This window comes from Cryptomeria japonica, chromosome 1, assembly GCF_030272615.1.
Source record: "Cryptomeria japonica chromosome 1, Sugi_1.0, whole genome shotgun sequence".
NCBI classification, from domain to species: domain Eukaryota; kingdom Viridiplantae; phylum Streptophyta; class Pinopsida; order Cupressales; family Cupressaceae; genus Cryptomeria; species Cryptomeria japonica.
Window position 1 is genome coordinate 130,770,532 of NC_081405.1, and position 27,991 is coordinate 130,798,522.

General features: G+C 39.7%; 1 protein-coding gene across 1 annotated transcript in view; it reads right to left on the reverse strand.

Annotated features, from left to right (window-relative positions):
* Positions 1 to 27,991, reverse strand: part of LOC131028263 (ferredoxin-thioredoxin reductase catalytic chain, chloroplastic) — a 63,928-nt gene that overhangs the window by 30,050 nt on the left and 5,887 nt on the right. The window contains exons 2-4 of the mRNA XM_057958513.2: positions 16,936 to 17,048; positions 12,431 to 12,480; positions 12,195 to 12,266 (exon numbers count right to left, since the gene is read on the reverse strand). Coding sequence (XP_057814496.1) covers positions 12,195 to 12,266; positions 12,431 to 12,480; positions 16,936 to 17,048 — 235 coding nt within the window. The remainder of the gene's footprint in view (positions 1 to 12,194; positions 12,267 to 12,430; positions 12,481 to 16,935; positions 17,049 to 27,991) is intronic.

Consider the following 27,991-nt stretch of genomic DNA (forward strand, 5'->3'; position numbering starts at 1 on the left):
CAAAGGCAAGATCCTCCTCTCCCATTCTTCTAAGGATAAATATAGAATGTTATATAAAACAGTTTCAAATGCTAGTACAAACAATAATCCTGCCAAAGATCAAGAAAATCTTTGGACTATAAAAATATGGAACGAAGTTCCCATTATTTGATATCCCTCTTGGCATTATTAGCAACCTACTTATTGATCTTTTGAAGCTCACATTTGAGGGGAATTTCCTTGGTGCGTGGCCTTCTTCCCAAAATACTAAAGCAACAGGTTGACCAAGAATAGCGTTCAAAAATTGTCGGTAGCATAGAAATCTCCCTCTATGGAAGAGGTTTTTTCTTACCTCTTTTCGACTTCAAAAAAGATAAAGATGTGATTTTCTAGAGTGGTCCCTGGTTTCTACGATTGTGTGTGGGTTGTGTCTAAACAATGGGAACCCTTACTTTTATCCTTTTGAAGAAAATCCATGACAGATGTTTAGTATGGTCAAGGCTTTCATTCCTCCCCTTGCATTTGTGGAATGAGGATGCTTTCAAAGCCATTGGCAATATGATACATGTCTACAAAATGTGAGAATGGCACAAAGAACGAAACATTTTTGTAGCGAGGATGTTTTCAAACCCGTTGGCAATATGATACATGTCTACAAAATGTGAGAATAGTCCAAAGAATGAAACATTTTTGTAGCAAGGATCTGCGTGGAAGTTGATTTTGTTAAGGAGCTTCCTAAAACTATAAATCTAAGGACAAATGACGTAATCTTTTTCTCTAATGCTTGCTATGAACAAATTCCATTTAAATTAAATCTATGTCGTGAGAATGGCATTTTCTACAGGACTGCCTGAAAAACACAAAGGAAACAAAGTCCCAAGGAGATCAAAACAATGGACTCCAGCTAGCTCGATGCTAAAAACCCAAATTAGCCTCAAAATCAAGGCAATCAACCAAGGAGCTTGCTAGTAGCTCAGACTGATTCAAGCCAGTAGCTAATGTTGGTAAAGATGAGGAGCATTTTGATACTGTTGTTGGAGAAAAAATACTTAGTCGAAGTTCAAAATTTTATCTAAGGAGAATGTGGGGGAAGAGCAACCGGAGCACCAGTCTCCTATCCAACCTGAAATCTAAAATATCCCAATTTAAGGTAAAGAGCAAAATCTAGAAGAAGTGGAATCCCCCTCTCTCCCCTCTTTTAGCTACAGCTCTCAATCAGCAAAGGCGATAAAAGGAACAGTAAGGTTTGACTGATGGAGGCAACTGAAAATAGTATTTTTGGAACACAAGCAACTAATTGAATCAGCCATAAAAGCCAAAACTAAATAAAGTAAAAAATATTAGTCCTTTCATGGAATGTAAAAACTTTAGGATAAAACCATAGAAAAAATTGCATTAAAGACCTGTTGTGACGTATTCACACATCGCCCCATTGCAAATGGGGACCCCTACTTTTTTGCTTCCTGGGGTTTGCTTTCTAGGTTTTTAGGGTTTGTCTGTTAGCCTTTGCATTTTGAGTGTCGCCAGGGGATCACTAGGATGGTAGGCTCTGTTTGAGCCAGGGGGAGTTAGCAGGTGCTCCAGGTTAGAGTTTCTTTGAAAGTCTTCCTTAGGACAAGGTTTTGTTCTTGTTGCTAATAGTGTCTTGTTTGAGTTTCAGGAGGTCAATGAAGCTTGGTGAGTGAATATCATCTTTGATGATCTAAGCAGGTCAAATTGGTGAGTGATGAAGTCTGGAATGTCATCCTGATCTTCAAATGTCCTGAAATTTGGCTGTCTGGAATGTCATTCTGATCCTGAAATTTGACTAAGTCTGGAAAATTGAAGAATCCTCCAAAAACTAGATTTTGCATTATAACTCTTGGAGGTCTGAAACCACTCTCAAACATCCTGACAAATCTTTCTTCTTTCTTATACTTAAATGTTATATTCCATACATGAATCCTGACGGAGAGACCAAAATGTCAAATTTCGCTCCTGACCCTTCCAAAGGGTCCAAAGCGAAATTCCCCATAAGACATTCTACTTTGACCCAAACTTAGAATAACTCATTCCCATGCATTATTGAGGGCAAAACACTTGTTTGGATGAAGAAATGTGAGAAATGAAGTCAAGATTTGAGCCTAAATGTGAATTTCTCTCCTGACCCTTCCAAAGGGTCTAGAGCGAAATTCTCCCTAGACACCTTTGTTCTCCTTGTTTGCACTAAAAGTCTTGTTCCTTGGACATGGTAAGGATAAATTGGTATGTTCTAGCCCTAGGAAGTGATTGAAGGCATTGGAAAATGTGGATTTTGTCCAAGACAAGAATTTTGCTCCTAACCCTTCCAAAGGGTCCAGAGCGAAATTCTTAGAAGAAACCTTTTTTCCTCTTTGTTTGCACGCAAACCTTGTTCCTTGGGCGTAGTTGGAAGGAGAATGATGTGTCTTTGCCTTTTGAGGTGATAGAATGTGAAAGAATGAAGGATTTTGTCCAAGATCAAGAATTTCGCTCCTGACCCTTCCAAAGGGTCCAGAGCGAAATTCTTAGAAGACACCCACTTCTTCCTTGACTAGACCAAGATCTTAGTTTCTAAGGCATATTGAGAAGGTTTTGACATGTTCTTGCCTTAGGAAGTGAATGAAAGCATCAAAATGTGAAGATTTTGTCCAAGATCAAGAATTTCGCTCCTGACCCTTCCAAAGGGTCCAGAGCGAAATTGTTAGAAGACACCCACTTCTTCCTTGACTAGACCAAGATCTTAGTTTCTAAGGCATATTGAGAAGGTTTTGACATGTTCTTGCCTTAGGAAGTGAATGAAAGCATCAAAACGTGAAGATTTTGTCCAAGATCAGGAATTTCGCTCCTGACCCTTCCAAAGGGTCCAGAGCGAAATTCTTGCAATCACCTATTTTTCCCTTAGAGGAGGTCAAGTCCTTGGTCTTTATGGCGTGGATGGAAGTGAGATAACATGTCTTTGCCTTTTGAGGTGGTTTGGAGTTGGAGAAATGAAGAATCAAGCCTAGAACATGATTTTCACTCCTGACCCTTCCAAAGGGTCCAGAGCGAAAATCTCCATGGACCTCATTTTCTTCCTTGTTTGGCCAAGTTCTTAGTGTCCAAGGCATGTTGGAAGAAAGATGGACATGTTCTTGCCTTGGCGAATGATTGAAAGCAATAAAAGGAGGTGGAGATTTTGTCCTAGAGGGGGAAATTTCGCTCCTGACCCTTCCAGAGGGTCCAGGGCGAAATTTCACAAAACCACTCTTTTCTCTCAATTTCATGCTAAGTCAAGTGTGGGCTAAGGTAAATTAAGATGGGAGATGTCTTTAGGCATGACTTTGACTTGTTGGTGATCTTCAAACTTGAAGGAATTGAGCAAAAACATGAATTTTGCTCCTGACCCTTCCAAAGGGTCCAGAGCGAAATTCTTAAAATCACCTATTTTCCCTTCAAAGCAAGTCAAGTCTTTGGTTTTAATGGATTGGATGGGTGTGAAGTGGCGTGACCTTGCCTTTGAAGATGAATTGAAGTGAGAGGAATGAAGGAATAAGCTCAAAATATGGATTTCGCTCCTGACCCTTCCAAAGGGTCTAGAGCGAAATTCCTTAAAACACCCTTTTCATTTCATTTTTATGCCAAGCTAGGCCTAGACCAAGGTGGGAGAAGTTGGGGGATGCCCCTAAGATTGCCCTTGAATGGATTGTTGCCTCCAAAAATGAAGATTCTAAGCTTGGACAAGGATTTCGCTCCTGACCCTTCCAGAGGGTCCAGGGCAAAATCCCTTATAGGTCCTGTCCCTGGCCATGTTTTTTTAGCAAAATTCTCCTTTTAGCCATTTTTTGAGGCCAAGTAAACATTGTCAAGCAAGTTGAGAGTGTTGTTTGTATCTAGGTCTATATATGGGTTCGGATTGCCTTCAGGCAACATCCGAACCCATTTAGGACTGGGCCCTATCCTAAAGGGTAACGTGCCTCCAAGTCTAAGCCCAGCCCTATACTTCACGCCATCCTAAATACCCATGCCACAATAACTATATTGGCGCCAAAAAGGAAGGAGGTCGACTTGAATTAATAAAGGCTAAAGACATATATAAATAAAGATATCTTGCAAAGACATTTCATTCAAGTTCAGCGATTTAGCTCTGCATGAAAAAGTGTGAATTTACAAGGAAGGTGCGAACTTGTATAGACTTGTGCGAAATTGTCCAAGAGGACATAGGTCGTTTTGGTGCAGACTTGAAGAACTTAGAAGTGCAGATCTGTCATACAAAAGAGATCAGATCTGACAAGGAAGCTAAGTATTGTACTTGTGATTTTAAGGGAGAATATATAATCTGACCTGTGGGTCTTTAATGCTGGGTTTTTCCTCCTTGGAGGTTTTCCCAGGGTATTTGTGTTTGTCTCTTGTTTACTTCCCTCATTTATGAGTTTACTGAATTATGATTTACTAAAATGTTACAAATCTGATTAACAAACTAGGGCATAATTAAAGGACATAAATCTGATTACTGATCTAGGGCAAAAAAATTACAGAGAGATAGATCCAGAGGTGAGAAGAGAGTTAGAACAAAGTGAGAGGAATGGAGTTGAGTGAGGGAAAACAAGCAAAACATGAATTTCGCTCCTGACCCTTCCAAAGGGTCCAGAGCGAAATTCTTCAAATCCACCATTTTCTCCTTGGGTGAAGCCAAAACATTGATTCTTGTGGCATGGTTGAAGGTGGAGTGAGGTATTCTTGCCTTGCAAGATGATTTGAGGTAAAGAGAGTCTAAGATCAAGCCTAAAACTAGAAACTCACTCCTGACCCTTCCAAAGGGTCCAAGGGAAAATTCACAAAAATGTCCTTTTTCTTCCAAATTTGTGTTAGGCCAAGACAGTGATCAAGGTGGATTGGGCTTAAAGATTGCCACAAGCATGCCTTAGAGGGGATTGTGAGTGAAAGAAGTAATTATTTTGAGCTAAGGGAAGAAATTCGCTCCTGACCCTTCCTAAGGGTCCAAGGCGAAATTCTCAATTTTACCTAACTTGCTCATGATGAAGGTTGAGAGATGGATTCCCAGGCCTTGGTGGAGAGAAGACTAGTGTATACTTGCCTTGGGAGACATTTTGGAGTGGAGAAGTGATAGAGCTTGAGCCTAAACAAGAATTTTGCTCCTGACCCTTCCAAAGGGTCCAGAGCGAAATCCTTAAAGACTCCATCTTGCTCCAATTTTACCTCAAACTTGGTATTGGTTGAGATTAAAGGGATGCTTAGGGATGCATCTAAGCAAGCATGGTCACAAAGTGAGAAGAATTTAGGCCAGGAATGTAAAATTCGCTCCTGACCCTTCCAAAGGGTCCAAAGCAAAAATTTTATAGGGCCTGTCCCTGGGAGAATCTTGAGCAAACTTCATTTTAATGTCTTCTTGTTGATGATTTAAGGTAGGAAATGCTATGTTAGAATGAATTCATTATGTGTCTTTAATCACCTTTTGGTTGGTTTTGCAAATGGAAGAAGACCAGGCCAGGGCAAGGATGACCTCTTCCAGTCCATCATCATCAAGGACGTTCCACATGCACAAAGGGAGGACTCAAGGTGCTTTGAAGCGTTGGAAGACTAGGAGTGTTCAAGGAGTTCAAGTTAGCCTCGAGACGTCATTCTACCACAAGATGACAAAGAAAGGCTTTGCTAACACTTCAGGGTGAGATATGCTACTGGAGAAGGAAGACTTGACAATAAGGAAGCCTGGTCAAGCAAAGAAAGTACATCATTCATCATATCAAAGACAGAGGAGGATCAACCAAGTCACAAGCATTACGCATGGTGGCATCACAGTCATCATTCCTCTGGTCGGATTGGTCCACCTCAACATGACCAAATTCAATGTACCTAATTTGTCGGAGGCGGCACAAACTTCGGTGTACCTACCCCTGTTTCCAATTGGTCCTCACCCCTGGAATGTAATTTTCTAATTGGCTAAGGAAGTTTGTTGTAACGAACCCTAATTAGGGTTTCTATCTTGTAATCCTAGCCATTGATTCTAAGTCAATCAGAGTCGTCTGTTTGTAAAGGGTTCTCTATATAAAGCCCTGGCTCCTCATTTGTAAGGGTTAAGGGTTAATAGTTAGCTAATAGTGAATAGTTAGAGAGTAGGAAATAGTTAGAGTAATTGTTGCAAAAGACTTGTAAACTTCATTGAAGAAATGGTGAATTCTATGGGTCGATTCAACAATTTGCATGGTCTCTATACTTCTCAAATTTGATTTCATGTTATTAAGTGAATGGAAGAAATTTGTATGATCAACGGTGAAATTTGTATGATCAACGGTGAAATTCGTATATCCATACTACTAGCAGTTTGTTGATTGAGGACTTGCCTTGCGTAGTCAACTGGAATCATTCAGCTTAAGCTTATCTTCAATTATCACTTTTTCATTGATATGCATCAACCTGACGGTGTCCATGCTTGTAGCGGTGATCTGAACATCATAAAGCTTTCCTCAAAAGATCGCACTAATCTTGTGGAGATGATCCTAGGATGTCAAAGCAAGACTTACTTAGAATTTCATCAAAGGTCATCCATTGCTCCTACATTCTTAGTGTTAGAATTAGATCCTTCTCCAACCCTTATCCTTTTCCCTTTTTTAAAAATCAAGGATCAGTAAAGACCCACGTTCCAGTGATATCCAAAGCAAATCAGACGCTCAGGTCATCGAATGTAAGTCCCCTTGTGATTCTAGCAAAATCACATCATACCGCAAGAGTTTATCCACACGTAGAGAACCTACATATCAGAACCTTGGAGTTACTCCGACTAATCCTTTGGCGAGATCTTCAGCAGTTGGGAAAATTTATTCAAGAGAGGATAAGGTACCTTTAGGTATTTTATTCTGTGTTTGGTCGTGTACAAAAAACACATCAACAAGACCTCTTGTTAATAAGAAAGCCAAATATTCCACTTATTCAAGAAACCAAAACTTCAAGTGTTAATGCTTCTTCAATAATTAGAAGAGTGTAGCCTTCCAATGAAATATTGTTGTTCCTTAATATGGTACTTCTAGGGTTATAGTTATGGTTTGGTCCTCTACATTTGCTCTTGAAAATTATTGCTTGAATGATAACTGGATTAGAACCTCTCTTGGAGAAAAAGCTACAATTGTTTTGCCCACCATAATCAACATATACTCTCCCAATCACCCTATGAACAAGAGAGCTTGTCAGGCCTCCATTGATGCAAATGCAAGTCAAAACATTCATACAAATTGGTTCCTTGAAGGAAACCTCAATCTCATTCTCAATCAAACTGAAATGAGAATGAGGATCTACTAGTTTGAGGTAGGGATACAGAAGATATGGGAGATATTATGAACACCTATGACTTGAAGACCTCAAGACTCAGAAAGGGAAATACACTTGGTTAAATACGAGGTCTGGAACTGCTCACATAGCTGCCAAGTTAAACCAATTTCTCCTTAATGGAGGGGGGGGTGTAGGAGATGTTTTCACTTTCTACTTGAAAAATTTTACCAACCTCGCCTACAATCATTAGCCTACTAGTCGCCTTTTAAAACATAAAATAAATTGGGCACCAATTCCCTTTAGCTATTGCTTCATTTGGCTTAAGGACTAAGGTTTTGGACATATGGTCACTCAAGTTTGAGGAATCCCCTCATCCTTTCCTAAAGCAGCAATGCATAAGAAAAATCCAACATACTTTGGCATACACAAGAAGATGGCTTGAAACACACAACAAGAATCAAAGTATTCTAGCACTTAAATCTCAAATAGAGGAAGTTCAAAATATAATTGAAGAAGAGAACCCCTATAAAAGTATTTTAACTCAACAGCAAGATCACTCCAGCAGCTGTTCAAACTCCTCCAGAATGAGATCATTTGCAGATTCAAATCCAAAATGTTGTGGCTTTCTATCAAAGACCACAACATTAAATATTTTTTAGGAAAACTAAGCCAAGAAGAAATGCAAGCACCTTTGCAGAACTTCAAAATGCTCATGGACAGGAATCAGAATCTGTGAAAGATATTAAAGGGCATGTATTCAACCACTTTATTCAGCTTTACAAAGAAAAATGTGGACAGAGACCCTCAGCTGAATAACCTCCTGGTAAAGCTCAAGCTCTGATGGCATCAGTACCAACTTCTTGCAAGATTTCTGGGAGGGCATCAAATGTGCTCTTTTGGCTATGGTAGAAGAATCCATGTGGCACCTTAGACTTCACTGAGGGATTAACTCCTTTTTTTTACATGGTGCCTAAAGAAGCACAAACAGAGAGTATAAATAGATACAAACCAACATCCCTTTGTAACACTTTGCTGCAAAATTGTTTCAAAAATCATCTCCAAAAGGCTTGAAAGGTTCATCCACTCTATTATCTCTAAACAACAAACAGGGTTTGTGCCTCATAGGCACATCTCTAAGGGAATCAGTCTCACTTAGGAAGCCATCCTTTCATGTTGAAATTATAGCTAGCTCGGATTATGTTTCAAATTTAAATGTTGCATAAATGCAATTCAAATTTGGTGTATAGCTTGTGCGATTAAATTACTATTGGGCTGGGCCTAAAATCACACCATGTAACTTGTGATTAAGTTAAATGTAAGGGAGACTTATAATGTAACTTGTGGATAGGGCAAGACCTATATAATGTAACTTGTGGATAGGTCAAGTCCTCTACTGAATGTAACTTGTATTGAGGTAACTTGTAGCGTGTAGGGCTGACCCTATATTGGGCGCCTAATCTAAAGCATTATATTGCTCCTTGTTGTAAGCCGGCCTATGATGAATTGGGAGGCTAAGTCTCATATATATACAAAGTGTGAATCATTGTATCAACATACATTCAGCGATAAATCATCTTCCTTCACTCAGCGAACTATCACTTGCAGTGATCAGCGAGCCATAACTCAAGAGCAGCGAACTTCTTTCAGGATAGCGAATCACCCTTAAGGACAGCGAAGATACCTTTAAGGACAGTGAAGTCATCCCTGAAGCCTGCAACTTCATCTGCTAGGGCAGCGAATCATTCTGAAGCAGAAAATCTCCTTTCATGACAGTGAATTCAGTTCTTCATCTTCTGTGACAGTGCACTTACCCATTGGTCTGCTCACTCATATCTTGTCTAGCAGATTTCCTTATTTGCTCAGCGAAACAAGTATGTTGCATTGTGCCCTAGTTCAATGTGCATTCTGAGTGCTTCATGTGTGAAGCAGATTCTAAGGACATCTACTGATTATTGTATAATAAGATCTGAGATTTATAGCTGGGTTTTTCACCTCCAAGAGGGAGGTTTTCCCAGGGTATCTGTGTGTTTTGTGTTTGTTCTTCATTGCATTCTGATTTCTGTCGTTTATTGTTTAATCTGATTGCTAAAATTAACATTTCAAGCATGCAAAGCATTAGAAAAATTATGGCCATAAAATTGGATATGGCTAATAATTTTGACAGAGGGATTCATAAAGACATCTTCAAAACCCTTCAAAAAATGGGTTTTGATAACAACATTGTGAGATGAATAAAGCAATGCACAAGCAATCCTTGGATTGCTCCTTATCAATAGCAGCCCTTCAAAATTCTTTAGACTTTCTAGAGGTTCAAGACAAGCGTATACCCTTTTGCCTTTTCTATACGTTATTTCAGTTGAGCTCCATGGCCATGCTCTAGAACAACAAAGACGGCACAGGCTCATTCTTGGGATCCCCACATACCAAGAGGGAAAGAATATTAATCATGCTATAATTAGAATGATACCATTTTTCTCAAGAGACCCACTCCTCAAATTGCCAAAAGATTTCCTGCTATTCTCAAGACCTATTTGACTACAACCAGCTGCATGGTCAACAGTATCAAATCAGTTATCTACTTATCTACTATTCTCATACTATCTTTAGAGAAGTTGTAGACATCTCCTGAATCTTGGATTTCAAGGTTGGTACAGAAGAAGCCTTCTTTTAGTTGGGTGTACCAATTTCTTTTAGTCTTCCAACGCTCAACATTAGGAAAAAACTCTTTGTAAAATGAAGTCTAAAATCAATCACTAGACTAATGTTTGGCTAACTCCTCCTGCCCAAATTTTACTTATCAAATCTATGCTCTTTGCCATTCCCATTGACCAAATGAGTATGGTTTGTGCTCCAAGGATCATAATGAGCAAGATTGAACAGCTGCTAAGGAAATTTATGGGGGAGGAGGAAAACATGACAGCAAAAGAAAATGCCATCTTTTTAAATGGGAACAACCATAAAGAATAAAAAAGGAGGCCTTGGTTTAAGTAGACTCTGGGATCATCAAAAGGTTCTACTTGCCAAAATCCTTTGGAGAATGTTCACCAACAAGGGCATATGGTGGGCTTCATTCCTTTATACAAAAATGAAAAATATAATCGTTATTTCTCTAATGGATGCCTTTGCTACAGTCCTGCTCTGATAAAAACTCTGATGTAGAAATATCTAGAAAGGGCCATGAAGCATATCAATTCTTAGGCAATTTAGACCCTGGATCTCTACACACCTAAGAGGTTGGCTCTCTTCATGAAATATCTTCTCCCTCAACCTTGTGGCAAAGTTTCAAGGTAATCCAGAAATAAAAACAGAGCAAGAAATTGAACTGCCCCAGAATTGAGCACTAACTGACATTCCTCTCTTCCATGAATGGCAGAGTTCCTCCTGATTTTGAAAATGAAAGCAAGCTTATCTGGGTATCATTCATTGTTCTGGGTCTTACTCTGTCAACAAAGGGTATTAAATGCTTAAAGGTTCCTAAACATCAATGCCAAGATGGAAACACATATGGCACAATGGTGCTGTTCATAAAATCAACTTCTTGTTTTTGGGTCCCAAATAGTGTGTTCTCTGCAAGGTAGTTCACAAAAGTAGAGATTGTTTATTCATCCACTATGACTATGCCAAAGAAATATGATACAGCCTTCTAGATAATGTTCTTCCTCGGTTTCCTACACCCTCTTCCTTCATAGCAGAAGTTAATCTTCCTAAATCCATCCAATAGGTTAACATGAGCTCTCAATGGCCTTTGGCTGCTAGATATCTCCTCCCTAGACATTTGTTTTGACTTTTGGGGGATCAGGATTAGGTACTCAACTATGTTCTGGGATCAAAACACTCTCCTTGGCTCACTGCAAACTTGATAAAATCTGTCCTTAAAGTAACTGCCAATTGTATTCAGAAATTTCCCAGATCAAGTAAAAAAGGCAAGACAGGTTCTACTCTGAGTTTAAGCTCTGATACTGATCTGTTCTTTCATGAGGCCTCTTAGAGGAACCCCAGATTAGCTGGTGGTGGGAGAATCCTCATGTTCAATGATAAAATTCACCTTAGATATGATGTGGATCTTGGTGTGAGAAGTCTTAAAGAGTTTTTGGAGACTATCAGGTTATCATCAAAGCTGTCACCAAAGCACACTTTGAGTCTGTAAAACTTTCCTATTTTGTTAAAAACATCAAAAATCTCATCACCCGATTCACACACGTGGAGCCCATGCACATAATAAGGCAATCAACAAAGAGACGGATAGAATGGCAAATGCTAAATCGGTTTACAAGCCGGCTCTCTTAGTGCATGGAGTAGCTCAAGTTTGAAGTAAAATACAGATCTGTACAATTGCTGCAGTAAACCATGTTAGTTTTCCTGCAGCTTGTCCTCCTCTCAGCTGCTGTATGCCTGCAGAATAGATCCTCAGGCTGTTTTGAACAGCTCATATTTACAATTACCATTGTTTTGATGGATATATTTTGTTGTTTTTCTCTTGGTATTATCACTCTCTGTATCAAGCTGTCTCCCTGTTAATCTGGAACTTTGTATTCCGATCTTTGTAATTTTCTGTATATAAATAAAATCATTTCTTTTTTTTTCCTTTTTTTAATTTTTGTAGAAAAGTTGTCTGGGATGGGTGTCTAAACCTCGGGGGCACATCTCCAGAGAACACTGTTAACAACAGAAAAGGTATTTAAGTGCAGCCAATTGGGAATTATCATTCACTAAAGGAAAAATAGCCTACTCATTAATGATTAAACAATGGCAAGAAAATCAATAAACATTAATATACAGTGTTTATCAGCCATTAGTGCATTTCCCTGGCAGGGTGCCTCCCAACCAATTTTGGTATAACTTAGCTATCTTAAGATATCAATTTTCCTTTTTTATCAAAGCACTAAATTTACATGATAGCAAACAAACAATACTTTTCCACCATTAGAACATCTTCCAGAAGGAATAAAGCCTACCTTTCCCTCATAGGCACACATGGACAGTTCCAAAACCCCTGTTGTGCCTCTGCTGCCTTGTCATCATAATGCCTAGAAAAGGTGCTCTGTTAAGTAATCCATCCCATTTTTTTGAAAAGAAAAAGCAATTAACCATATCATCTACATACAAATCATAGGATGCATATTTGAAAAATTTAAATTTTCAATTCAAAACAAATAATTTTTAGCCAAAAATTAATAATTATAACACACACCTACAAGGGCAGAGTGGTGCACCTAAAGTATCTTTGTGCTCTGCCAAACCCTGTCATTTCCACCAGCCATAATATTAAAAACAAAAAATACTTTTCAAATCAAATCCCCAAATGGAAAATATAAATACACTATGCAATATATAGGAAGTGAACCATAGTTGAACTAAACATCAATTTCCAAAAAGTATTAGTCTCTGATGATGCATATGTAACGTCCAGACATGTTGGATCATCAGCACAAATCAAGTAATTGTAGATTTATCTGATGAGCTTGAAAAGTTTAATTTAGTAAATTATTATTTTATATAATTAATAAATTTGTTAATGATCCTCCAATTCATTTGGAAAGATGCATCCAAAGTAATAATATTCTAGAACTAAATCAATATTTCAAATCAATAAGCCTCATGCATCATGTGGCATGCAATTACCTGGAGTCAAATAAATGTTTGATGTGATTATTGTTTTTGGCAGAATAAGACTGATATGCATCAATAGTTAGGCAGCACTGTTAATACGTGCCCATTGCTTTATAGCAGCAACCTTGGTGAGGATAAAGCCATCATGATATCAAATATCTCCTTAATCTCTTATAGTCTGTGCTAGGAAGCCATTTCATCAGCTTGACTAAATTAATGAAACGATTGTAAGTACATAGAGGAGTTTTACACTCTTCTTAATAGTTAAATGTGTTAATTTTAAGCAATCAGATGTTAATCTTAAATAATCAGGTTGTAACAGAACAGTAATAGCAATAAAAACACAAAACAAGACACACCAATACCCTGGGAAAACCTCCCACTTGGAGGTGAAAAACCCAGCCCCAAAGTACAATGTGTATTATCTCAAATGTAGGCAATTACAAGGCAAGTGTGCTTATCTCAGATTGCTGTTCAACCAGCAAGATAGCAGATCTGAATTCCTCTTTATATGATAATGGAGATTGTAGCCCTTATCATCAACATCAAATTCGCTCAAGGCAAGTCTTCATTAGCTTCGCAAGATCTTGATAGCATCACCTAACAGCCAGCCTTCTCACAATGGATGAGGAGCAAGTTCGCACAAGAGAGAGAGAGAGATCGCCAAACGTTGGAGAGCAGATGACATGTGTTGACAGCCTTAAGAATGATTCGCCTTGTATGTAAAAATTGATTCATTATGCTATGCAAATGACTTGCTTATATACTTGACTTGTGGTGTCAAGTCTCAAGTCGGCCTGCCTTGTTAATTTAATAATAATATTATGTATATCGTCCAAATAGGTCTTGACCTATTAAGACATTATTGCTTGATTGCTTTTACCACACGCTACATGAGTTTGGGCCCAGCCCAATTACATAATCGCTCAAAATACATATTGGGCCTACCCTATCTACAAGTTACATTCAATATAGGACCACAAGTTACTTTGTCCAATTAGGGTCAGACCAAATTACAAGTTACATTTATAGGGCCTGTCCTATCCACAAGTTACATTATATATAGGTCTTGACCAAGCAAGACATAATTACAAGTTACATGTATTTGGGCCCAGCCCTAAGTTCGACTTACATAATAGATAATACATGTGTATTTTAATTGTCATTGACAGCATTAAAATACAATAGATAGGTATCTGAGCTAGCTATTATTTCAACAAAATGCACTCTTGCTTCTGTAGCAAACAATTTCTAGCACCTATGGCTTTTATTTTAATACAAATATGTGTAAAAGGCATGGGAAGAATTTTCCTCGATTGCATGCAGTATTTTATCACACCACTCACTCACTTCTGTAAACATTTGAATTCTCTAGTTTCCTGTGAGGTTATTGCTGTTTAGAGGCTTTTGAGGAATGTCTCTCTATTAGCAACTAGATCCAATAAATACAGCAACTAGATCCAATAAATAAGGCAGAGATATACAGATGAGAAATCCTGATGAAATAATCTAATGCTAGCTTTCACATTGCATTTACAATATATCATCAAACATCAATTACTCAGAACATGTCACCACACCATCCGACACAAATATAACTGAAATGGACTTTTGTATTACTCAGTGGAAAAAGTGCATGATGCAGGGATCACTAGATAGGATTATTGGTCAGTCGTTAAGAATGACCTCCTACATGGTTTCTCAACGCAGATATTTCTCTGTTACTCCAGCTATAACATAAAAAATGAGAAGGGTCCTAACATAGAGAATATGGTTGTCATATCTATTCATCACAGTTGGGAAGTGACAGTTAGTGACCTAATTACATCACTGACTAACACAATTACTCATTACAATACGTAATTGTACATTATGAAATGACTGAATACATGATGAATATTTGATGAACCCTTTAACATATGTGTGGTCAATTCTCTAGGAAACCTCCTTGTGAAACCTTGGGAATCCTTCAAATCAATCTTCCCAAATATCCTTGAGAGAAACCTCTCATCCATGAACCCTCAGATGATCAGAAACAGATCCTGTGGGAAAAAAAGGGTATCCAACCAATTGGAACAGAAGAGCAGATTTGATCAAGGTGGCAGCCTAATGCAGATGCCTTTTAGGAATACAAGGCATCCTTCTATTCCCTTGTTCTGGTCATAGGATCGTGCAGTGGCAGCTTCTAACAGTGACCCGCATGGTTCTTGTTCAAGCAAATTTTGATTGGCAAGTAAAACCTGGTACGCATGTAAATTGCTAGTAAATACATATAAGGAATCCAAAACTAATAACTGTAATTTCTGATAACATATAGCCCCTTAATGTACCATCGATCAGCATAGAAGCTATACCTTATGTGGAAAGATACTTTTCTTCTTTATAAATAACAACTCTACCCATGTATTTGTTGATATGCAGTGTTTTAAACTAGACATCTGAGATCTTCTTCAATTATGGATTTTACAGGCATCTCACTGAATGATTAATATTGTGTTATGGGCAATTAAACTAACTCATTATAACCTTAATCATATGCAAGCCTTAATTGTTTCTATCTTGATTCTTAACCCATACTTATTTTAGCAGGGAATCTTGCAATTGCAAATTACAATCAATTGCAACCAACTGAATTCATCATGTAAATCCATGTGGTAATGATGTGCGTAATTCATGAATTAGGCCTATATCTGTATTCAACACTTTGTGCATACATTATGTACAACATACATTATGTACAAATTAGACAAAATGTCTATATACTTCTAGGAGTCCAAGTAGACATGCAATTCCTTGCTAACAATCTCCTAGATTTGTCTTTACATTCAGCTTCTGCCAGAATTTTTCTGTTCCCTAGTTAAATAAAGGATTGTGCTGCCCCATAACCACAAGTTTGCTTGAAAAATGATTTTACATGTATAAGAAGAGAATTAACTCCAAGAAAAAACAATATGGATATATGGCCATCTGCCAGAGCATTGATTTAGTGAGCCATCTATTATTTCTTATTGAAAAATTAGTGCAGACAAGTCATTTTATATGATTTTGCAATGTGACAAACATGCCTTTCAAATGAATCTTGGAAGAAAGTTAAAAATGTTTGAGAAATGATTCTTACTGTAGGAATTGGAAAAAGAGTGCATAGTGGATGCACGTGATGTTAACAATGCCAGGTAGTTATGCTAGAGGGAGACATACCATGCCAATTCTTGACGTACAAGTCAAAATAAGACACGTGAACTCTAAAAAATACTGTTTCAAGAACTAATGACAACAAACTAAAGGGATGGTACCATTACATGCAGAAATGGATATAGAAATGGGAAATTGGAAAGACTGATTCACGTGTGTACCATGTAACTATATCACAGATCCAAGCCCACCCCATGCATCGCCAGGGCACAAATTAAGGTGAGATCAAATTTATGTCAATGTATCTGCACACAATGTAATCATACTATAGCCTTTGGCCACCCCCAGTACCCTTTGAGACCTAAGGTTAATGTAAACTTTTTTGTCCAATGGGCTATGGTCTAGTAGTAAGGAGGAGCAACTGCCATGATGAAGACCTGGGATCAAACATTATTAGGCATGCTCCATATGTTAATTTTCCCATGATAGTGCAAGCCACCACAGATGAGGCTGGATGAAAGGTCTAGATAAAGTTCACAAATACATAGTACATACCCATCAGATGTTGCTTCTAAGCTGGACAGTACCCTCAGCTCAACATTTAATTCCCCTCATGTATTAAGTAAGTGTTTTAGAAATATAACAAATGCAGCAAAATATCCATAAACGATTAGCACATTTCAAAATTTGAAGCGACAAGAAATGCGTTTTGCAGATGCACACAGTTAGTGAACAATTCAGACTCAATCTCCCGTGTCCATAACTTCAAAATGCCATGCAAATTTAATATCCACTAAGGTATCTTTGCACAATTAATCTTATGATCAACCTTCCTGTTTCATATCTGCAGAACTAGAAGCATTGATTGTTCAATTAGTAAAGTAGAGCTACCAATGTGAATAAGTAAAAAGCAACTTCAGAAAATTCAAAATAGTTATTCATTATTGAACACACCTTAATAACAACAGATGTAACTCCTTTATCAACACAAAAATATGTGCCTGATCGACGAGCATATATTTCAGAAAACTTCCGCATTATTTCTACAGATTTATCTGAAGGCTCAACTGCAAAAGCATGCAATCTAGTTAAGTATATTAGTTCTCAAACGAATTTGTTATCCTACAGATTATTGAATTGCTAGTGCATACATCCAGCTAAAATTCTACTTGTCAGATAATTTATTTTGCAGTCGAACTACAAGATCTCGATGGATCACTCCCAATCAAGTTAATTAGTAGAGAAAGTAAGATTATTTATTTTATAATCACTTCCCCATGATCATAATGGTAAAGAATTATAATTGCTGGAAAAAGTCAGATAATTTATTTTGCAGTAACATTTACAATTACTTCCTAATGAACCTAATTAATAAAGAATTAAATTTGCTGGAGAAGACTACCTAAGAGATTTATCTTCTTCCTAGAAGTGGAATTACAGATCAATGGCAAGAATTGCTTATTGCTAACTGTGTATGTCAGGAAAAAAAAAAGCTCTGCCCTTAATATGTGAAAATGCATAAAACAAAGCGACAAAATAAAAAATTTATCCCTGCACAAAGGTTATGTAGGCGTTTCAACAATGCTGAAACGCAGAGGTTGCAGCGAGGGCCTATAGCTCCGAGGGGGTACTGTAATGCTGTTGCTCCCCCCCGATTTGCAACTGGCCCAAACAGAATAACACTTGGAGCGGCAAACACCATTCAGAGAAATAGCAGGAATCCTGATCTTCGTCTACAGTAGGTCTTTGAAAATGGGGTCTGGGTGGACAAATGCAGGAAGGTGACTGGGCCTAACAATCAACAGCAATTAGACATTAACTCAAATAGGCATCCAACAGCAGGAAATGGGGCTGGCTATCAACGGATTCTGCCAACCTCTGAATGGCAGACGGTCAAATCTAAGAAATATAACAAATTGGAAAGGCAGAACAAAATTCTCAACCCCTGTGAAGAAATTTAAAAAATCAGATGGGTTCCCGGGCAGAAACTTTGGGGGCCCTAGGACAGCACCTAAGGCTGCAGCTCCAGTTGGTGATAAAAACAGGTTCAACACTCTTAATCAGAATCTGGGAAATAGTAAAGTAGCCACCAAAAATACCCCACCGGAGCGAAATAACCACAATATGGGAAACAATAATTTTAAGAACATATCTGGGTTTGGAGAAAAACCTAGGTCTAACCCTACCGAGCATAAAATTGGGAATTATAAAAAATGCCGGGAAGGAATCAAATCAGAGGGGTGATGCTAAGACATTTATCATTCAAAATAAAATTATAAATACCCATTGGAATCATTGTCAAAAATTTGGGTTATTTGCTAAATGGCAAGGCTCGGGACAATCAACTCGAAGCATCATGGAATGGTGGAATTACACCTTTCCTAAACAGTTAAGTATTACTACCCTGCCCAATGATTTTATTTTCATCAACTGATTAAACGAAGCTTTGAATTGGATCTGCTTTCTGGTCATCCATTAATTTTCGAGGGTTACAATCTTCTGTTCATAGATTGGCATAAGAATTTTGATCTTTTTGCTTATAAGTTAACTAGCAATCCTAGATGGATTAAAATTCCTTATTTACCTGTAGAACTGTTACATTTTGATTCTTTAGCAGAGATGGGTAATGCCCTAGGCTCCCTTATTGGAGTAGATGCTAATTTTAGTAGCTCCACTGAGTTCAAGATCTTAGTAGACATGGATACCAATGTTAAAACCCCAGAACCTCTGGAACTAATTACTTCTCAAGAGGCATATCCCATTAGGGCATATTTTCATGAAGGCCCAGTGGCTAACAGTGTTTTAACTCATATACCAACTGAGGAAAATCAGGCAATTCCTATCGCAGAAAATGGTATTCATTTAACCCTCAATCAGGAAGCAGGAGGTTTTAATATAGAAATTATCAACCCTGTCATAGATGAACATGATAGCAGTAAAGGTAAAGCCTGTGAAAGCAGCCCTATGATGCCACAACATGATGAGGCTGAGGCGAACCAGGTTGATGAGCAGATTGTTAGCCCCCCTCAGAATAGGCTGGGCAAGGATCAGGAAGATGTAGAAGTGGCAAACTATGTGGTTGAGCAGGATGTCATCCCAGAAGAGGGAGAGATTAAAGAAACAGAGAATGCACAAATACCAACAGAGCTAGAAGTAGTTTACAACTTAATGGGATTTAACCATCTCTCAGACGAAGAAATTGAGTCAGAAGAGGAAGACAACATTGAAGTCACCAATGAAAACTAGAGATTGATTAAAGAGATTTTGAAGTTAGATGTGCAGGAGCAGATGGAGATGGATAATTCAACTCTTAAGAATTCTCTGGAGCATAAGGAGGATAGTGCAAGAAGGGTCAAGCTGGGTTTAGAGCAAAATTGCCCTAACAAGGAAACAACAAATGTTAGCAAATATCACTAAAGTCTTATCCGAGGATGACAATAAGATGCTAACCAGCAAATTCTCCTTAGAGGAAATTAGAGTGGCAGTGCATCAGCTCCATCCTGAGAAGGCCCCGGGTCCGGATGGTTTCCCAGCTGGGTTTTTTCAACAATGTTGGCCGGCCTTTTCTAGGAAAAGAGATGTGGGAGGCAGTAGATAACATGAGAAATTCTAGCAGTATACTCAAAGAAATAAACAACACCTTCATTACGCTCATCCCAAAAAAAGAAAATGCAGAAGAGATGGATGATTTTCGGCCTATATCACTTAGTAACACAATTTATAAAGTACTGTCCAAAGCCCTAGCTAATAGAATCAAAAAGGTCCTTCTTTCTATTATTTCGGAGGAACAAACAGGTTTTGTAACTGGCAGGTCTATTTTGGATGGGGTTATTATTCCTCAAGAAGCAATACATTCAGTTCAAAAGAACTTGGAACCTAGTATGTTGATAAAATTTGACATCAAAAAAACTTATGACAGACTGGATTGGACGTTTTTGTGTAAATGCATGGAACCCTTTTGGATTTGCTAGGCAATGCATTAATCTAATCTTCAATATTGTTTCCAGCCCTAAAATATCTCTATTAGTGAATGGTACTCCTGAAGGATACTTTGAGATCTCTAGGGGGCTGAGACAAGGGGACCTGTTATCCCCCTTTCTATTTATCATAATGGCAGAGGCATTCGGTAGGTCGGTGAGCAATGCACACTGATTGGGCAATATTAGAGGGGTCAAAGTAACAGATGGGATAGACAATATTACCCATCAGCAATTTGCTGATAACACGATGCTCTTTGGGGTTGGCAACAAACTTGAGGCAAAAGCATTCAAATCAATATTACTCAAATACTCCCGAGCCTCAGGACAAGATGTTAATGCAAGCAAGTGAGAAATCTTCTTCCTAAATACTAAGGCAAGAGATGAGGAAGAAATAGGTCACATATTAGGTTACAAGAAAGGCAAATTTCCCTGCAAATACCTAGGGCTACCTCTGGATAAAGAATGTAGGGTGAACAAACTTTGGGAGCCAATCTTAGATAAAATGGAGCATACAATGGACTCGTGGAAAGGCAAGTGGTTATCTAATGCACGCAGAGCCACTATGCTTAGATCAGTTCTCTCTGCGATCCTCATCTATCAATTGTCATGCCTACCATTATCGCAAGGAGCTAAAGCAAAGTTAGATAAAAGAATGAGAACGTTCTTTTGGCAAGGAACGGCAGAGGACAGGAAACTAGCTACAATTAGTTGGGAGAGAATATGTAAACCTAAAGATATAGGTGGGATTGGGCTGAAAAATTTGAACAGCAGAGTTTGGCTTTGGGGGCAATTTTAATCTGGAAAATGTACAAGGAACCTAATAAGAAGTGGGTCAAGATTTTACAAAAGAAATATCTGATAGGCTCATACCCTACCAACATTTTCAGAACTCAAATCCCACCAAAGGGCTATAGGGTTTGGAATTTTATGCTAGACTGTAGGAAACTTATTTTAGATAGAATCTCTTGGGATATAGCAGATGGTAGCAAAGTGAGCTTTTGGAGTGATTCATGGGGTGGGTATCCAGCATTAGATAATACCCCTATGAGTCCCAGAATCAAGGAGGTTCTTAGCAACATATGAGGCAATTACTTAAAAGACTACATTCATATTCCGAGTGGGGATCCAATCTTAGGGTGGAATTGGAAGGATGTAAAGAAAGTCCCTCTATCTGAAGATGAAAAAATAAAATTTAAAGCAATTTTAGCAGACAGACACATCACTATTAAACATGGTAAGGATAAATTAGTATTCTGGCAACTACAAAACCAAAGAAGGATATGCAGAAATAATTAAATCCCATCAATGGGATAAAACAGATTTACCCATTCATTTATGTTAGGATAAGGAATGCTCACCTAAAGCAGGTAGGTTCCTTTGGGCAGCTTTACAAAAAAGAATTCTGACTGCAGAATGGTTTAAGAAAATCGGGTTTGAAGGCCCATCCAAATGCACTCTATGTGAATCCAATGAGGAAACAGTTAATCATCTCCTTATGAGCTGCCCTTATGCATTTGAATGTTGGGAGTGGCTCTGTCAGAAATTACATTGGAAATCAGCCCTCTCAAATAATCTAATGACTAATATGAAGAGGTGGCCCCTACTCTTTAAAACCAGTCTATATAAGGATATGTGGAAATTAGCTCCCTCCATTTTAGTTTGGGAAATATGGAAAGAGAGGACCAGGAGGATTTTCCAAAATAAGAAAATGGAACCAAGCAACTTGTGCAATAAAATAGAAGCAGCAATTGTAGAAACAACTAATAACAGGATAAGAAACGGCAATCTTAAAGGTTGGACCTTCTCAACATGGGATAGCAAAATGAGGAAAGCCTGGTTTGGATTAATCATAACACTGCAGTATGGGGCAAGAGGGATAGATAGCAAGAAACTGAGAGAACAATGTCAATGGTCAAAACCAGAATTTGGTTGGTTCAAACTCAACTTTGAAGGTGCATCCTATGGTAACCCAGGCACAGCAGGCATTAGATGCATCATTCGTCACTGGGATGGATCAACATGTGCTACTTTAGCTAAACCTATTGGGCAAAGCTTCCAATAATTTAGCAGAATTGGACGCCTTAGCAGAAGGCCTTCTATTATGTAAGGATTTGGGGATCCGTAAATTGGCTACAGAAGGGGATTCCCAAATTATCATTAATGAAGTTAGGACAAAAAGCACCCCAAACTGGAAACTGGACTCTACGTTAGAAAAGGACGTTCAACTATTAAATTTCTTTGATGAAACGACAATCAACCATATTTATAGAGAAGGAAATACCGAAGCAGACAAACTAGCCAATATTGGTGCAGATGGAACTTATTTGGAAAGAATTGGAGGCTAACTTAGAATGTTTAAGGTTAACAGATTTATTTAGAAATGCCTCGTGTTATAATACTTTATTACTATCGGTCTTATGAAGGGCTATGCTATATAAACCCAAAAAATATTATTAATCAAGTTGATTTGTTAATGATTAATTTTGTTTGGAGTCAGTCGGGTTTAGTGGGCCCAAGAGATCTTGAGAGATTTAGCACAATTATTAGACAAACAGATAGCTACTGAATTAATTCGACATCACAAGTTAATGGGTTGGCATACGTGTTAGCCCATGCAAAACCTCCTGCCAAAATTACCTATGATTTAATAATGTATGTGCAGAACAATCTAGAATTTCACCTCTTTAATATTAAATTCGATAGCAGTGTGGTAATAGGTACAGAGGAGATGGAGACGAACCTGAAATTAGTTTTTGCCATGGACAATAGATTGATGGCCTTAAGGGGGGAAATTAAAACGGAGAGATGGGGGAGAATACTGAATGATTTAGACGATTTCACCTGCAAAGCAATTAAGGAGATCCTGGGAGAAGAATTTTTTAGTTATGCATTTAGGTATAGAGTTAACTGTGATGTCCCGGCAACATTTGTTGCTATACTACTCTTTGTAGACTTTGCTAAGGGAGAGGTTATCCACCTGAGCAAAGCGATTTTTAGAGAAGAATTCTTGGGCTACCTAGAACAAGTGGTGGGAAGCGTAGATGAGAACCTGATGATCCCCTTCTCGGAGGATTATGTTGGGATTGCTAAAGATGGGAGGCAACAGAGTGAAGGGCGAAATATAGTTAAATGCCCGTTGTTGGAATTTAGGGACAAAGCCATATTTGAACAGAGAAGGGAGTCCTCAAATGGCTTAACTTGAAAGAAGCACCTTACAGTAATTGTGGGTAGAGTACCTGTGGGATGAAGTGTTTGAAACACCGAACGATATGCCAGAAATTCCAATGGAAAGAATCCAAGTTATTCCACCAGTAATCATAAAGGCCTCTTGGGTTAAAGGGAAAGAGAAACAAGGCCCTACGACCTCCAGCAGTGCTTCAAAGAATAAAGGGAAGGAAGGTCCTTCTATCCCTAGAATGAAAAACTTTATTGATCTATGTGACATGGAGGAATGATCTTTGGAGTGTTTTGCAGCATAATTCCTCTTAGTATAGGAATAGACTAATTTTTGTTTATCTTATCAAAGTTTAGAATGGACTTACAACATCTCCTCCGGCTACGATGAGTTTTTTATTTGGACATATATTGTTCGGTATGTTTCAAAACTCTCTCTCCCTTTCGGGGAGAATTTTGCTCGGGGGTCGGATGTCAAGACCATTGATTTGGCTTCTCAGTAGAGATATGGACATAAAGTTTGGGTTGTGGCTTTATAAGATAATGAACATTTTAACGTCCTATATACTTATCAGCTTATAATGGTTTTAGATATCTCGTGGTACATGGGTTGATCGTTTCAGCTTTAACTGCAAGATTTGTAGCTTATCAATGCTTATGCTTCAGGCTCTCCATTATATGTGAATACTATTATATACATACATACATATATATATATATATATATATATATATATATATATATATATATATATATATATATATATATATATATATGCATGAGTATCCATACTTGATTCTCTGTATATATATATATATATATATATATATAAAAGAATATCTATATATCCATGTTGATTAATATTTAATTGCAGTCACAGTTAGTCCTCCTTTGGGTCGTTTTGGTTTCCTGTGGTATATGGTTTCGCTTTTCTAGAGATTGTTCCTAATGTATAGAGATCTAGCTTGTAGACTTTTCTTCTGCTTTCTTGTTGATGATTTGAATTCTTCGCCTGTTTGGTTATCAGTTGTTTTTTTGGGGATGCTGGTTGTTAGATCTCTATAGCAGCTTTGTTATCTCTTATAGTTTACTGGTGTTCTACTAGTATTACTGACATGGTATTTGGTTTGCGATTAAAGCATTTTGGCCCACTTTTCAGCTTTTAATATTCGGAGTGCATTCAAGACAGATCACTAGTCTATGTCTAGACTGATCCAACTTCGTGGTTATTTGACTCATTTCTAGAGCTGAAGTTTATATCTTATTATGCATTGTCTTGGTAACTGCTTTGAGGTTTTTTTTGGTTTACTGATGATAAATACAAATACTGTTGTGTACGCCTCAATGTATAATAGGCATCCCGGTAGACCTGCTCGATCTCACGGACAACTGCCGTCACCCGACTCTCCATAACGGGCTGACGTAGCCTCCAAGCCTGGAGCATCTCCTTTGTCTCCGTAGTCGGCCACCCTTGAGACTCAAAGCAGGTAGCAAAGGCTGTCGGGCAGCCCACCCGCATAAACTGTAAGACCTGCTCTAGCTCCACCACCACCTGCTGCAATGCTTGCGTCTGGGCAGCGGCCACCACCCGCCCACCCCTCGTTACCATATCAGCCATGTCAACTAGATAGGTCTCAACATCCTCCCCCGTCTGCGCCGAGGGCTGTGAAGTCCCTAGTGGAACGACCACGATTGTATCCTGCTGTGAAGGTACCTCCGCCACCACCGAAGGTGTACCATCTCCTGGTGCCTGCCCAGCAGAGGCGACCTCCCCCGCCTCGGTCCCAACTGTGAGTCCATGTGCCTCCCCTGACGAGTCATCCAAGTCAACTACCTCTGCTCTAGTCTCTCGACACGGTGAGAATACAACTACTCCCTCTGGCTGTGCCAATGTCATCTGAAACCGCTGTGTGAGCCAGCTTTGCATAGCCTCGAGGTCAGCACGCATCTCCGTGACCGAGGGATGGTTCGCTGTCGTCGGCTCCTCCAACAAGGAAGCAGAAATAGTCACCACGGCGTCACTACCCACGACATCCAACCGCACGTGAGGCTCACTATCCTCCACCTCCGTCAGCCCCTGCTCCTCAACGACCACTACCCGATGCGATGACTCCTCCGTCCCTGACTCTGCCATGTCCTCGGTAAGTGTCGCCGTGGTTGGGCCCGGTGATGCTCCCTGGTGCTCGTGCTAGAGGGGACCAAGTGTAACAGGCGTATGGCTCTGCCCGAAGGCCGGAATACAGGTGCCGCCCACTCCAGATGATGGCACAGGCGTGCCCATCGGTAACAGGGGTGGGGCAAACAGGACTCATACAGGCTCCTCCGTCGCCTGGCTGCTATCGTCCTCCTCATCTTTCGCCTTTGAATCCTCCGCGCTGATGGAATCCCTCCCGCTGTTAGGCTCCCATGAGGCTGAGGCCCTATCTACCGCCCGTTTCCGCTTCGCGGAAGAGTGCCCAATGTCCAAGTGCCTCCAATACATTATTGGAGGCTCGCCTGCTGTCAACGGTCCCTGCGGCCGTACCTCCAACTCGTCCTCCAACACTGCTTCCCGCGTGGCCTCCAGGAATAACCCTATAGCGTAGTGAGGCATATAGAATGTGCGATGCTGGAGCGTCAAAAACTCATACATATGCTCTGCCAGTAACGCGGCCCAATCATACACGATGCCATTCATCAGCCCATTCATCAGCATAATCTGAGGGAGGGCAATGTCCGACGCCCTACCCGACCCTGTCAATCTGCTCTTGATGATATCCATAATGCATCTCCAGTGGCCCTCCGCAACAAAAGTCTTACGGATTCCGCGACCCTTCGTGGCTCTAGCCACGCTGTCCAACTCTGTTATCGTCAAGTTCCGGGAGACTAATTTAATCCACCGCTCCTTCTCCTCCCGTGTCATCTTTTTGGCCTTCAAGTCTATTTTCTTGCCCTAGCTGCCCGGAATGCCAAATACCCTCGTGAAATCCCCTGCTTTGAAGGATATGGTAACATCCCTCAAGAGGTATTCAAACGTGTTGGTGCATGTATGCCTGTCGAAGGTGTCCACCATGAAGCGTAGGGCACCCTCGTACTCACGGATAGGGAACACGGGCATCCGAACAGCCCACTCTACTTGTGCCTTACGAAGGTTTTGCTTTACCAGGTCATTGTCGGGGGTGTCCTGCCACCATTTCCAGCATTCTAATCCATTCAGGCCTTCAAAAGTAACATTCTGTGGCGTCACTATGTTTTTCGCACTTATGGCAGCCTGTGGTGCCTTCTGTTTTTGCTTTTGTCGGGCGCTGGCATCCATGGTGCCGCCTGCAACACATACTCCTGACGCTAAAATCCTGATATTGCTATCCCTATCCCTCTGGCTACTACTGGAAGAAGCGTGCAGTTGTTTCTTCCAACTTCTTTTCCCTGCTGAATCCATCAATCTCTGTATAACTGATTGCCTGTTAAAATAAAAAACCGTACACCTTCATAACGGCCCTTTTCTTTTGTGTATGGTTGCCGCTGTGCGGGCTGCTTCTTCCCCTGTGCGTGACCTGCATGGTGTTTCTCTTCCCTTGCTGTGCAGCGCGCTTCCTTTTCCTTGTTGTGCATAAACCTTGTTGTGCATGTTGCGTGGTGGTCGGGCTTGTGCGGCGTCTTCCTCTTCCCTCGCGTCACGTGGTGGTCGGGTTGTGCGGTGTTTGCGGCGTGTGCGTTTTAGTGTTACGCGAGTGCGGGCGTGGGGCGCTGTGTGGCTTCTTCCTTGTTGCACAGGGGTGTTTTATTGTTCGTCGTAACCTTGTTTCTTCTAGAAATTCTTCATGACTCCGCATCCTACGATGATCTGGCGACGTGTAGAAATTTCCGTCGGCCTCTGCACCTTCCGTGACACCTCCTTGGTTCCCCTCGGGCCCCCCTTCGGCGAGTCGTCCTTCGGCAAGTTGCCTCAGCCTCCGTCTACGTTCTACTTGCTGCTCCAGAATCAAAGCCCTCTGCACGAGAAGGAGTTGCTAGAAGCCGCACACATGGTGAAGACAGCTTTAGAGAAGGTATTGGTGGCGGAACGGGATGTGGCTGCACGCACTCAGCAGGTGTATGAGCTTCGCGCCCGCTTGGCAGCCCAAACCCCGACATCTCACCCTTCTTCTTCAGGGACGCTTTCTCAACCCCCTCCTTAGTCTTTCAGATATGTATTGTATAGGTTGCATTATCTCCATTTTTTTAAGTCACCTGGAGACAACTTTTCTTTTTGGGGGGGATGATGTTGGCGGCATTATTGTACACGGGAATAACATTAGTTAATTATGTGTAATTGTTTTGTTTAGTTGGCAACCAAGGGGTGGAAGTTGCGGTGCGACGGTTGGCGCTCGCACCCCCTCGGTACCCTTTTATACTTCGGAATGTAACTTGTAAAATACACTTATTATGAATAGAACATCTGATATACTTTGTCTGATATTTACGGCATTATTCTGCATTATGTTCTTTATGCCTTAAGTTATTCACCCGAGAGGGCAAACAAAGCTAACAAGTCTTTGAGCTCTGAGCTTTGAGCTTTGAGTTGTAAACAGAAGTGCAGGACAGGTGATCTCGCTTGGTGAAGTACTGTATGTAAATTTCAGGTTAAGGATATGACCCATCTTCGGCAAAATAGGTGCTGTAGCAACAAATATATGTTATGGCTGCTAGAATAGTTGTCTCGGATGTATGAAGACCAGAAGATCATGTAAAAAAGGTCGTCATCAGGAAAAATGGAGAGGGTCTTTTTTAAAGCTTGTATTGTAATCAAATGGCAGTAAGCCTATGAATGTAACTTTCTTAAGAGATGACTGTTCAGTATTGTATCTAGGAAAGTTTATTCCTTGGGCAAGACCGGA